This window comes from Manis javanica, chromosome 8, assembly GCF_040802235.1.
Source record: "Manis javanica isolate MJ-LG chromosome 8, MJ_LKY, whole genome shotgun sequence".
Taxonomy (NCBI): Eukaryota; Metazoa; Chordata; class Mammalia; order Pholidota; family Manidae; genus Manis; species Manis javanica.
This window is the reverse complement of record NC_133163.1, coordinates 61,625,670-61,638,269: the sequence shown is the minus strand read 5'-3', so window position 1 is coordinate 61,638,269 and position 12,600 is coordinate 61,625,670. Positions and strand designations below refer to the sequence as shown.

General features: G+C 37.9%; 1 protein-coding gene across 3 annotated transcripts in view; it reads right to left on the bottom strand.

The window, feature by feature from the left end:
• SLC25A21 (solute carrier family 25 member 21) overlaps positions 1 to 12,600 on the bottom strand; it is a 459,850-nt gene that overhangs the window by 119,011 nt on the left and 328,239 nt on the right. For all 3 annotated transcript variants that reach the window (XM_073211337.1, XM_073211336.1, XM_037025530.2), the window contains one exon: positions 1,097 to 1,180. In XM_073211337.1, coding sequence (XP_073067438.1) covers positions 1,097 to 1,180 — 84 coding nt within the window. The remainder of the gene's footprint in view (positions 1 to 1,096; positions 1,181 to 12,600) is intronic.

The following is a 12,600-nucleotide window of genomic DNA, read 5'->3' as shown; positions in this document are numbered from 1 at the left end:
AAATATATATGCATACACACACACACACACACACACACACACAATGTGCAAAAAATAGTATATTTATTGGACTGTTGTTTATATAGTGAAAATGTGGAAAGAACCTAACAGTCCACCAAAAGAATTCATTTAATAAATTGCAGCATGTAAATTAAAAAAAATAGTATGCTGTTTAAAAGAATATGCTGGAAAAACATCCATGGTATATGTTTAACTGAAATACACAATTAGCAGAATAGTACCCACAATATACTCTGCCAAGAGTGGGCAGTGAACCCAGAGGTTAGGAGCATGGGCTTTGGGGTCAAGCAGACCCAGATTTGAGTTTCAGCTCCACCATTTACCAGGTACGTGAAAATTACTAACCTCTCTGTGTCTTGGTTTCTTCATATGCCCAGCTTGAACGGATCCTACTAGAACCTACCTCACAGAGTTATAAGGAGAATTCCTAGTACATAGAAGAGACTAAATATATACCAGTAGTTATTACTACTGTTATCATTTTTGTACAATTACTATTGTCAACAAATTTTCTTGTGAAAACAACTTCAAAAAGTGAATCTAATATCCTTCAAAAAATTATGCTGGATAGAGTCTTTAATTGAATCTATTCAATATATTGGATAGTTTTAGCTTATGTAACAAAAATATTGTTTAGCTGATCATCTAATATATAGGATAATGAATTTGACACAACCACTTTTGACATAGATCTGTTCTGATTAATACTCATAAACCACAATGCAAACAAAAACATTTTTGAACACTATATTTAAGAATCCAGATAAATAATTACTACATTTAGATGGCTCCATTTAAAAGAATTTTAAAAAGTCTTATAGGCACAAATGAGAAATTGCCCTCTAGTTATCAAACTGATCATTAATGTTGTTTTTGTGGTAGTTTCTATTGTGTACATATTTAGTTTTCAATCATATTATGAAGAAAAACACAAAAAAGTAGGAAGGCATTTTAAAACATTTTTCCTTGATAAGAATAGGAAAATCAACCATTCAAAATGAGAAACTATGTTATGCAGCAATATATTAAAATGCCTATGTCAACACAGAGTCTATATATGAAGAACCATACATACCCTTCTGTTCGGAAAATCATTCGAAAGCTGTCTCCTAAGCTTTTATAACTGTTTGGATCAGTTGCACATCTCTGAATCTGGAACCTAGGAATAAAATCAAAGCAAAAAAATTCCAAGTTAAGGATTTTGCCAAATGGCTTTTCTCATTTTTCAAACTCTTAGGAAACTCAGCTTTTTCAGATTAATGTAAAAAGGTCTGTTTTTTTGCTATAGATTTTATTGATTTATTTGCTTTATATAATCTTTAACTTATTTTTGTAGCCTTTAAAATTATATTTCTCTGTACTTCAATAGAAACTGCAGAAAGAGGGTTTTTTTCTTTTTTTTTCCGTCTGTTTCTTAGCCAGGCAGATGCACCCTGAGGCTTTCAGGCTTTTTTCTTTTTTGAAAAGCATACACAGATGTCATGGATTGTTTTAATGTAAAAATCAGAAAGATGCATATGAAACAAATAAGTAGCTCTATTTCTTATCTTAATTAGTGCTGCTCGATGGTAATTTAATACAAAGGTTAAAAATACAGAGCAGCTAATATGGCCTTACTTTGATCCGGATTGTGAATTTGGAATTCATTCTGACAGACAGGAGCCTTTGCTCTGAGCACGAGTCAGGGGCGCGCAGTGACACAGTTTACTCTCCCCACCTCACAACGGAGCAGTCCTCGTCACTATGGGAGTTCGGGCCTCTGGGTCTCCGCGGGGGCACAGTGCTCTGCACACAGCTGGTGCCCAATGAAAATGTATCCTGTTTTAGAGAGCTCAACTCTTTTCTTCTTCTTTTTGGTGTGATCATGAATCTCAGAACTTTAACCTTCAAACTGTGGAAGTTTCCAGTATGAGGTCTTAACTCATTTATTTTGTATTTTGCCCTGGAGTTTGTTCCTAAAGATATTTATGTTATGTTATTACCCTACACCTGAGTTGTTCTCCATTTTGGGGTTTCTTTAGCCTACTACTCTGGTGTTCAACTTCCTTGTCCCAGTTCTGAGTGAAGGCCTTCTCCTGTACTTTCCTCCGCAAACACCTCTAATACTGTCTAGGATGCTTTTCTCAGCTTGTTGGATTTATGATATGAACACCACTTCTACCTGTAAGAATGATGTATTTTACAGTTTTAGGCTGCAGGGAATTATGCTGGAAAATGACACATATATCACAGAAAAGAATGAATATTTTGCTTTGATTGGAGCAGTTGGCATATGAATGGAATGGTAAGACTGGCAAGATGTTGGGTTACATTTGATTTTGTAAAGTGGAGAGTCGCTGAAGGTGATTGTCTAGGAGAGTAGCCGTATGGAGATAAGGGAGTTGAGTTCCAGCAGAAGCTTGGCACATACAAATGATTTTGTAATACCTATTGCCTGATGGGTGGATCAGAATGCGAGTATGGAGAGCAGAACAATCACAAAGGCAAGATAGGGGCCTGGGTGAAGATGATGCCAGAATATGAATGGAGGCAACAGAAATGTAATGAAAGGGGTAAGCATGTTGGGTAATCCTTTTATTCTTTAAATTGATGTTTAAAGCATTTTAATGGTACATTCAACACGATCCCCTCTTGATCCTCTATAACTTAGAAAGTAATATTCCATAACCCTAGACTTACAATTGCCAAAGTTTAAAATGTCATAAATATTTATCTTCATAATGATTTTGCTTGTCAAACTGACATCTCTATTAGCATGATCATTTTTAGAAGGTTAGTCTCTAGACAAGAACTGCATCTCTAAAATTTAAATTGCATTCCACTGCTAGGAATTTACCCTAAGAATGCAGGATCCCAGTTTCAAAAAGACATACACATCCCTATATTTACTGCAGCACTATTTACAATAGCCAGGAAAGGGAAGCAATCTAAGTGCGCATCAGTAGATGAATGGATAAAGAAGATGTGGTATATATACACAGTGGAATATTATTCAGCCATAAGAAGAAAACAAATCCTACCATTTGCAACAACATGAATGGAGCTAGAGGGTATTATGCTCGGTGAAATAATCCAGGTGGAGAAAGACAAGTACCAAATGATTTCACTATCTGTGGAGCATAAGAACAAAGCAAAAACTGAAGGAATAAAACAGCAGCAGACTCACAGAACCCAAGAATAGACTAACAGTTACCAAAGGGAAAGGGACTGGGGTGGGTGGATGGGAAGGAGGGAGAAGGGGAATAAGGGGCATTACGATTAGCACACATATTGTAGCTGAGAGGGTGGCACAGGGAAGGCAGAATAGCACAGAGAAGACAAATAGTGACTCTATAGCATCTTACTACGCTGATGGACAGTGACTCTAATGGAGTATGTGATGGGACTTGATAATGGAGGTAATCTAGTAAACTTAAATGTTGTTCATGTGATTATATATTAATGATACCAAAAAAAATTAAATTGCATGTTATTTACAATAGCCAAGAAAGGGAAGCAACCAAAGTGTCCATCAACAGGTGAATAGAAAAAGAAGATGTGGTATATTACATAATGGAATATTTTCAGCCATAAAAAGAAAGAAATCCTGCCATTTATGACAACCTGGATGGACCTAATGGGTATTATGCTAAGTGAAATAAGCCAGGTGGAGAAAGACACATACCATATGATTTCACTTATTTGTAGAATATAAAAACAAAACAAAACAGAATGAACAAAACAACAGTAGACTCATAGACACTGAGAAAAGACTGGTGGTTACCATGGGTTGGGGTGGGTGGGTGGAGAGGCTGAGGGGGATAAAGGGGCACAAAAATTCTCAATCACCATATAATTTGGTCATGCAGACAGTAATAAACATGGAGAATATAGTCAACGGTTCTGTAACATCTTTCTATGTCAACAGTAACTGCACTACAGGGAGTGGAGATTTACTAATATGGGTAACTTGAACCACTGTGTTGTATATTTGAGATCAATGTAAGATTGTATATCAATGATACTCCAATAATAGAAATGAAATAGGTGCACACAACAGAAAAAAAAATTAAATTGCATGGAGCTTAACAGAAGATCGTAGACCAGTACAGCTGACTCATTTAAACTGTTACAGATCCAGAGGTGCATTTGGTGTGTATGTGTGTGTAACCACTGGCTCAGAAGACTCAATAAGTAGTTTTGTCTAGAATCAAGCAAGTGATTTGATGGTCAGGTAGATGGATCATGTTTGGTATTTTTGGATTACTGCATGCAGAGGTGATAGATAGGTATTTTGGATACAAATTAATTAACACTGAACACAAAACAGTACAAATGAGAGAAGTACAAGTAAGTTTACACAACAATGGTGGAACATATAGAGTGATTGCCAAAATATGACTTTGATTCTAGTTCCAGAAAGAATCTCTGTCTCTGGCTGCATATTGGTAATCTATATTCATTGCTGAGTAGAATACATTTTCTTATGTCTAGTTGGGAAGTCCAAAATTCTTCTATGTTCTTTTATGGAAAAATTGAAAATAGTTTTATGTAAAAAATATTACATGCTCATAGATTTTTCTCATAATATCTGTAATAACATTCATGAGATTCATTTGCCTCCATCGAATTCCTTTCTATGCTTTTCTCCCTAATTACCAAGTATTTAAAAAATATTTGCCTTATGAAATAAGATGCTGTATGTGTTACAAAAACTCAGAGCATCATCTCCACTTTCAAGAAGCACAGTAAATAAAAAAATGAGAAAAAAATAAAATAAAATAGGGAAAAATGTAGCATCGGCATCAAGTTGCTCAGGTGTTCAGCAGAGGGAGCAATTATTGCTTTCTGTAGGGGCGGGGAGGAGTTTTCAGGAAGGAGAAGGGATTTGGGCTGGTCCTGTAGGATTCAGCGAGGTGAAAGAGTAAGCCAGGAGGAAGCATTCCAGTGGGGAAAGGAGGGAAGCAAAGGCCAGTGAGGGAAAGCTGCCATTTCAAAGAAGTGAAGGGAAAGACCACTTACTGTGGCAATCCTGTGTTTCCTACAGGACAGGTGTTACAGCACTGTGCTGGCTGCATTCAGGGGCTCCGGGTAGGCAGAGACGTGAGAGGGTTAGAGGGGGATGTTTTGAAATAAAGTCAAAGCCCTGTATGGAGCATTTGGCTGTCTCCTGCTCCTCAGCTGAGTCCTTCAACTGACTCTGCATGGCCACCTCAGTTATGTGGCTCTGGTCTTAGAAGGGTTGGTGAAGGGCTGGGCAAATGAACCAAAGCAAGTGCCTCCCGCTGGCTAGAAAATCGACCTCAGTCCCTCTGTCACTGTTGGGGTTAGAGACATAAACCTTGTCTATGACGTCTGCATGCTTGGGTGATACCAAGGTGGATCTTCTGTCAGCTTATGCAAAGATGAGTACAGAGTATAGTCATTTTAAAATTTACTAGTTACTTAACTGGCTAGTAGAAGTCTAGGCAGTTCACTCACTAGTTGCAATTTATTTTTACCCAGTCTGGCAGGTAATATTTCCAATCCAACATTCATTCAGTTAAGAAGAGTTCTTGAACACTTACTCTACTGTAGATATTCTACTGTTTTGGGGCACTTACAAAGAATAAAAAGTAATCTTGCCCTTTAGAAGCTTACAGTTAGGTGAAGCAGATGTGCAAAGAAATAATACCACATTCAAAGAATAATGTTTAGGAATAGTGTTTCTGAGTATCAGATGTCAGCCAGTGAGTTTTCTGGCACCAAGTGACATTTCTTGGAGATGATTTCCTATCTGTGGGTGGACTGTGGCTGCCTGAAAAGAGTACTGTGTAGAGATGTTGGGGGAAAAAGGGAACACAGAAAGGATATCCTTGGGCTCAATATGTGTGATTCAACTTTACCTATCCACCTTAGGACAGGCAACAAGACAGTCAGCAGAATCCTTGAGGAGTGCCACAAACAGGAGCAGCAACATCAAAAAAAACCCAAAACCTCCCATGCGGAGGGTCCACAAGCTGTGTTGTAGAGCAATGAGCAAGGATGGGCAGGCACGGTAAATACCGATTCCTCAGTAAAGCCTGCCCACCATTCTTTACTGTGCTAAAGCAGCTGGAGTCTCAGCATACAGGAGAAGGCAAATATAGCTCTTGTGTGCATCTCACACATGGTGTGTGTACATGTTTCAGAGAAAGTACAGGTGGTATTTAGTTCCACCACACATGACTTATTCTGATCACATAGTTATCAGTTCTTCTAAGGAATCTGTTTCAGGTTGATATAATTATAGTGCATTTTGGTCAATCATGTAAAACAGGAATTTCCTTCTTCCTCTCTACTACATTTCAGCAATTTAAAAGGTTTCTCTCTTGGCTTGAAGCTGTACATCAACATTTCCCAAGCTGTATTCTGGGTTAACAAATTCTCTCTATGCTCAGGGAGACAATTTTCCAGTTATGTAATACAGTTGTTGGTAAAATTACAAAGGCAAAACCACACTACTCTTGATTGTACTTAGAAGAAAAGGTTAGACCTTTCTACTGTCCTAATAAAAGCAGCTTAGGCATGTCTGGAATCTCCATCTGAGTAACTTCTTTTATTAGAATGAAAACCTGATGCCAAACTGGCAAATCAGACAATGGAGCAACACTTGAGACATGTTCAGCGCCTCACATCGGGTCAGAGTGAAACACATGGGAAAGGAGTGTGGCTCTAACCCTGTGCCCCACTGCCCGCAGCCAGCAGTCCCATCAGCCTCTGTGCTGGGGAGCAAAGTCCTGCATACTCCCACAAATGGGAGGGAACAGCCCTGTCATCACCATGCCACAAATACAAAGCCAGTTCCTGTGATCACCACCAGGGCATGGAATGGCTGCTCAACATTCGCAAACAAATCTACAAGTGTATTTTTAAAAGCTATAGACTGTTCTCACTCACTAAAATATTTTTCTCTAAACAGGCCAAGAATCATTACTGTAGCATTTCCCACTGACTTAATTGTGTCCTTAGTCAGTAACCAAATTTTAAAGTCTCTTGATCTCAGCACAGTTAGAAATGCCCCTTTAGGCATTCAGCTTGTCTGTGTACTTCTTAAGATGGCCATAAGTCAGTAAGAAACAAAATGACTTTGCTATCCTACAGGCCGTAGGACAAGGCTGTTTGAAAATTCCAAAATCTTAAATTTTTGCAGTGCCTTTATTTCCAAAGTCATTTTATATGTATCTTCTTAAAAATCACTGATGGCTGATGGAGTTTATATTCAGGAATAGAGGCTTCAGGACACACATACACATATGTATATGGGTATATATCCATGTACATGTAAATGTAATTTATAAATTTTTATGAAGGGCAGCAACTGAGTCACAAAGAGTCAAATTGCGGAAGGTGATAAGATTTGTTCTGAAGCTAATTTGCCTAGCATGCACTGTGCTTTTTAGTTAGACCATATGATGATTATTGGTGGTGCTTTAGGGTAAGGAACTGATGGCGATTTGGGAAGAGGTGCAAAAGCCATTTCAGGCCATCCTTTGACACTGTCACGAAACCTAAACCAAGCAGTGAGATAGGTGATGTTTATTTCTAGCATTGTTTCCAGATCATTTTCCAGTTAGTATTCAATAGTATTCTTGTGCTCCTACCTTCTCCTTTTCAACTCTGCTTTCAGAAAAGCATTCCCATCAATGATTTATCCTTATTGTGGCTTTTGCTTTGATATGCTTGTCTCTCAGAACTCTTCCCCTATTAAAGGGATTTCAGCTATCAAAGAGGAATTAGGAAGGTTTGGTTTGGTTTAGGATGGGGATCTGGGGTACCTTTACCACCTTTAGCAACATAGCCTAACATGGTACTTTTTTTCCTGAGTGGAATTTTATGCTACCAAAATGCACTAGGATACATAAAAATTACACCTTTGTGTCAAAGGACATGAAGCACTTTGGGGAACTGAGTTAGGAGCCACCAGTTACGATTCCATTGCTGTCACCAATAAATAGTATAAACTGGTGAGACTTGTAATTTAATCCTTCCTTGCCTTTCTCCCCAGCATTAAAACGGGACAGCAGACATTAGAAGACACTTTGATTCTGAAGGCACAAAGACACACAGACTTAATATATGTGTTTACTAGCTATAAGAGAGAAGAGACACTTCATTTTGTTTTGTTAAGCCCTAAATTCCTATTTTATAGGGGTAGGAGACTGCTAATAAAAAGTTTACACTGACAGTAAGTGGTGATGAACCTCATGAAGCTCTGCGGAGATCTTTGTAAATGTGCTATGAACAAAGCTTATTAGTAATTACCAGAATATTACATGTGTTCCTTAATAAACACTTAAGAAACCCACTAATGAATCAGAGATTAACAGACCAAATGTTTGCAGTTACATAACACATTAAAAGGGTAACTGCAGGGAGATCACAAACAAAGATCTGAATTCACTGTAATTAGCCTATCTTACTGAAATAAGATGCTGCTCCTACGGATTATGTTTGCTTTCTCACTGGCTGGTTGGGCATGGCCAAAGTCGGACTGAGCGTGCAGAGACACAGATGAGGCTTTGAAATTTAGGTGTACACACCTACCTTATAAATTTTGGGAAAAAGCTCTGGAAAGCACATCTTTAAAAAAATTCTCACCAGGTATATTTATTTCCTGTACTCTGAAAAATCACCTTCCACTGAGGCTGCCCAAGAGAAGAAATCCCCGTTCCCATGAAAGCTAACCACTGGACTGAAGGGAAATGGGCCTCTGCCTTTGTCCTCTCTGCACAAGGACCGTGTCAGATGGGGAGATGAGGCTGCTGATCTGGGAGATATTTCCATCAGTTTTATTTAGTAAGTGCTGGAGAGAAAGGTTTTCTTCTAACACTGCTCTATGTCCATTGCTTTACTGTTTCGATTTTAAGTTTCTGGTAATGGTGTGTAGTAATTTAAAAAAATGTTAGCTGTGGGTATTTTACTTCAGATCAAATATAGCAACAATCCACATAACATTGCATTAACAACGGCAACCCCACGAGCCCTTTAGTCATCTTGGAAGGGTGTGGTTGACAGTCTAGATAAGGATTTCTGTCTCAACATTTCCTGAGATTCCCATTTGCACAAGGGCAAGGTCAAGAGTTTTGGGCACAAAGTAAAGAAACCACAGATCTTGCCTTCTAAAATGGAACAAACAGGTGGGGGGCAGGGAGATGTGAGTAATTAATAGTAAGACAGAATACAAGTGCTCAGTAGAGATTCTGGGAACTTGGTTCACCTGTGACTTCAGCACTGTCTGTGTTTCCTGGGTTCTCCACCTAGGCCTGGCATCAATTAACAGCCTAAAATAATGCTAACAATTCACAAGGCTGGTGTGAGTTTGGCTGTGCCTGAGCAGTGATCACTGACTGAAGTTCAAAAGCTGTACTCATACATATTTGGCTGCTTATAAATTTATTCTAAATTTGAGGGAAAAGAAAGATACTTTTCCTGATCTTTGCTCAGACATTTCCCTAGGAGGGTTTCTTTAGAAATTTATACCTGGTAAAAATTAAGATGTCCTTCATCTGTTTAAAGCCTGAATGTCTTTACTAGGTGTAGGTGGGCTGGGCTACATTTTGGTTTAGTGTTTATGATATTGTAAAGACGACCAATAAATTTCTCTGTGTTATTATTAAACAGTTTATAATTTGAAGAAACATGTAACCTGGAGTGCTCAGTCAGCCTAGATAATTACTGCAGATAAGGGAACAACATCTTGGCAAGGCCACAAAAGCACGGGAAATCTTCTGTGCCATGTAATTTTGAACACGTTTTTGAACAGAGCCTCAAAAATATTATCTCTCTGAAATATCAGATCAAACAGATAGCCTGATTATACTTTAAATAATTTCCTGTGATCCTAGACACATCTAATTGCAGTCTCCTTTCACACGCTAGGGAGATTTAAAGTCAGATATTCCATGACTGAACATTTTACAATTCGCACCTTATCAGTACACTTACATATCCCATAAATGGTTCATTTCGCCAACCACAAGTTTCATTACAATAAACACTTACCTGTGTGTCCCTGATCAGTGCAATGAAATAGATCTAGTATTATACACCTTACGTTACTAAACATGTGGTATTTCAAGTATTTAGAATCTGTGTAAAATCTGACATTGTAAAATGAATCATGGTAAGAGAGTTGAGTCTACCATCTGGCACGTGTTCTCCCAGTTGTTTATATTACTTATGGGGTAATAACTAAGTACACTGACAATATAAGTCTAAGATTTATTTTATCGACAATATGCTAGTTAACAAATCAGACACAAATGGTCATTATAGATTACAGCTGAAATCTAATACTGTTAAACCACAAGTAATAAAATAGGCTAATTGACATAGCTGTATAATTAAATGCTCCAAGCATAAACTGGTCTCAATTAAACAAAAGCTTGACTAGCATGACTTGCAGACATTTTCCTCTGTAAAATACATGTCACATTATAAAACTACACTTAATTCAGATTATAGTGCTACCACTCTTTGAATATACATATGTGTGTATGTATACATATATTTAATTAAACTTCGTATTTAATGCCAACAAATGGCTTCACACCCAGGTGCACCTATCTATATTTTCCCAAGTGCACTGACCTAGGCTGGCCATTACAGTGGTTAATTACAATGAAGCCACTTTATATTAGGGAAATGAGGACAGGATGGATCATAGACTGGAAGCAAAACTCATTTTCAAGGTAATGAGACTAGAGACAGCTACATAAACTTCAGCAAATATGAAAATGACCACAGTCATGACTGGAATCATAGTTTTCCCATATTCCCAAAATAATAATAGTTTAAAAAAATTTGACCCTCCCCCTACAAAGAAGAGTTAGCTACACCCTTTCTCTCTCTGTTCCTCCCACCTCCCTCCTTGGGTCCACAGTTTTCCTAATGTTCACCAACAGCAGTGAGAGAGAAACGGAAGACATCGTTCTTACCTGTTGAACCTGAGCTCATTGCTCAGGATGAGACAGAAGTTCTTGGTTTCTAGCCTTCATAAAAGACTTCCAGAACAAGGAGTTCAAAAGCAGTCAAATCTACCAGAACCCTTACTGCCTTGGGACCAGAGCCACTTCACAGAAACTAATTATGCTCTAGAGACCATAAGCCAGAGTCCCAGTGAGAGAGAATGTCAGGGGATATAGAGTCTCTGGAGACCTACTATCCCATCCATTTTATGTTAACTGATCAGTTCCCTATTTTTTGCTTTATCTAGCACTGATAAGGAAGGATAAGAAAGATTAAAAGAGTGGGTGGGTTCTTTGCATTCAACAGCACAAATGCTTATGCTGGAAAGAAATTTGCCAGAGATAATAAACCTTTTGGCTAATACGGAAGAAAACAATGCTTATGCTTATCACAGCTGAGGAAACTTTCAAGTTTATATTTTTATATTTTTATACCAAGATTAACCTCATATGTTACCAACATTTGGATCAGTTGTTACCATTTCCAAATGAGGACACCCCAAAAAATGGTAATCATACCTCTCATTTTAAATCACTTAACTTTGAGAGCATTTTTACATATATGATCTCATCTCAGGGTGCCCCTTAGGTTCACAGCTCCTTATATTTGTAAGGTTAAAATCACTTGAAAGAGAAAAATGGAAAAAGTATCAGCTTGGTGCTAGAAAGGCATCAGAGTAGAGGGAACAGTTTACCCTGAAGTCTCTCTGTTGTATTGTGAATTTGTCTAGTTCAGTACATGGCTAGTAAAATTGCATCTCTGAACCCAAGATTTCTTATAAAAAGACCCATTCACCCAACCAACTTTGAGGGTTATCTTTGAACACTTAAACAAATTAGTCCTGAATTAACTGTACTGGGGAGAACCAGGTCACAGAAGCACCAATTATGTTCATTTAACTTGATCCCTCACTATAAGGAGTACAGACTGGATGGAGAGAGATTTCTCCATGGGGGATATGGGATGGACATCTTTGTAGAAGAATTTAGATGCAGCCCTCTTTGAAGAGCATGAGACATCACATGACTCCCTTCAAACCTCTCATTTGTAGATAACTGGATTGATATATTCTGGACTAATAAAACAATCTTTCTATACTTATCTAGCATCTCTCCTATGTGGTTTATTTCCAGGTGTTTAATTGCCTAGTGTATGCCTGGAGAACACTGTCAAGGCCAATATCAACTAATTCTGTAATTTCTCCCCACATCTTCTCTCTGTGTCTTTCTCTCAACTAAATGCTTTTAATAATGAATATTCCATTCTGTCATAAACCCATGTTAAAGAAGCCCCAGTGGAAAGGTGTGGTTTCATTATTATGATTAAATAACACACTAAAAAGAATTAAAAATCACTGAGAACACTGGTAACAGAAGAGATGCATAACTGTTCGCACCCAGGAGCTGGCCGAACTTGTCCATGGAACTTGTACAGGAAACTACTTCACTAATTAACCAAGCATTTAATACAAGGCAACTACTATTTTTGGCTGAATAATAGATGGGTACTTTGGCAGGTAACAATGTACTCCAAAACAGTTCAGGTCATTTAATTTTATAAAATGCTGATCTTATTCCAGTTTTTACAGAAATATAACTTTACATTTTAAAA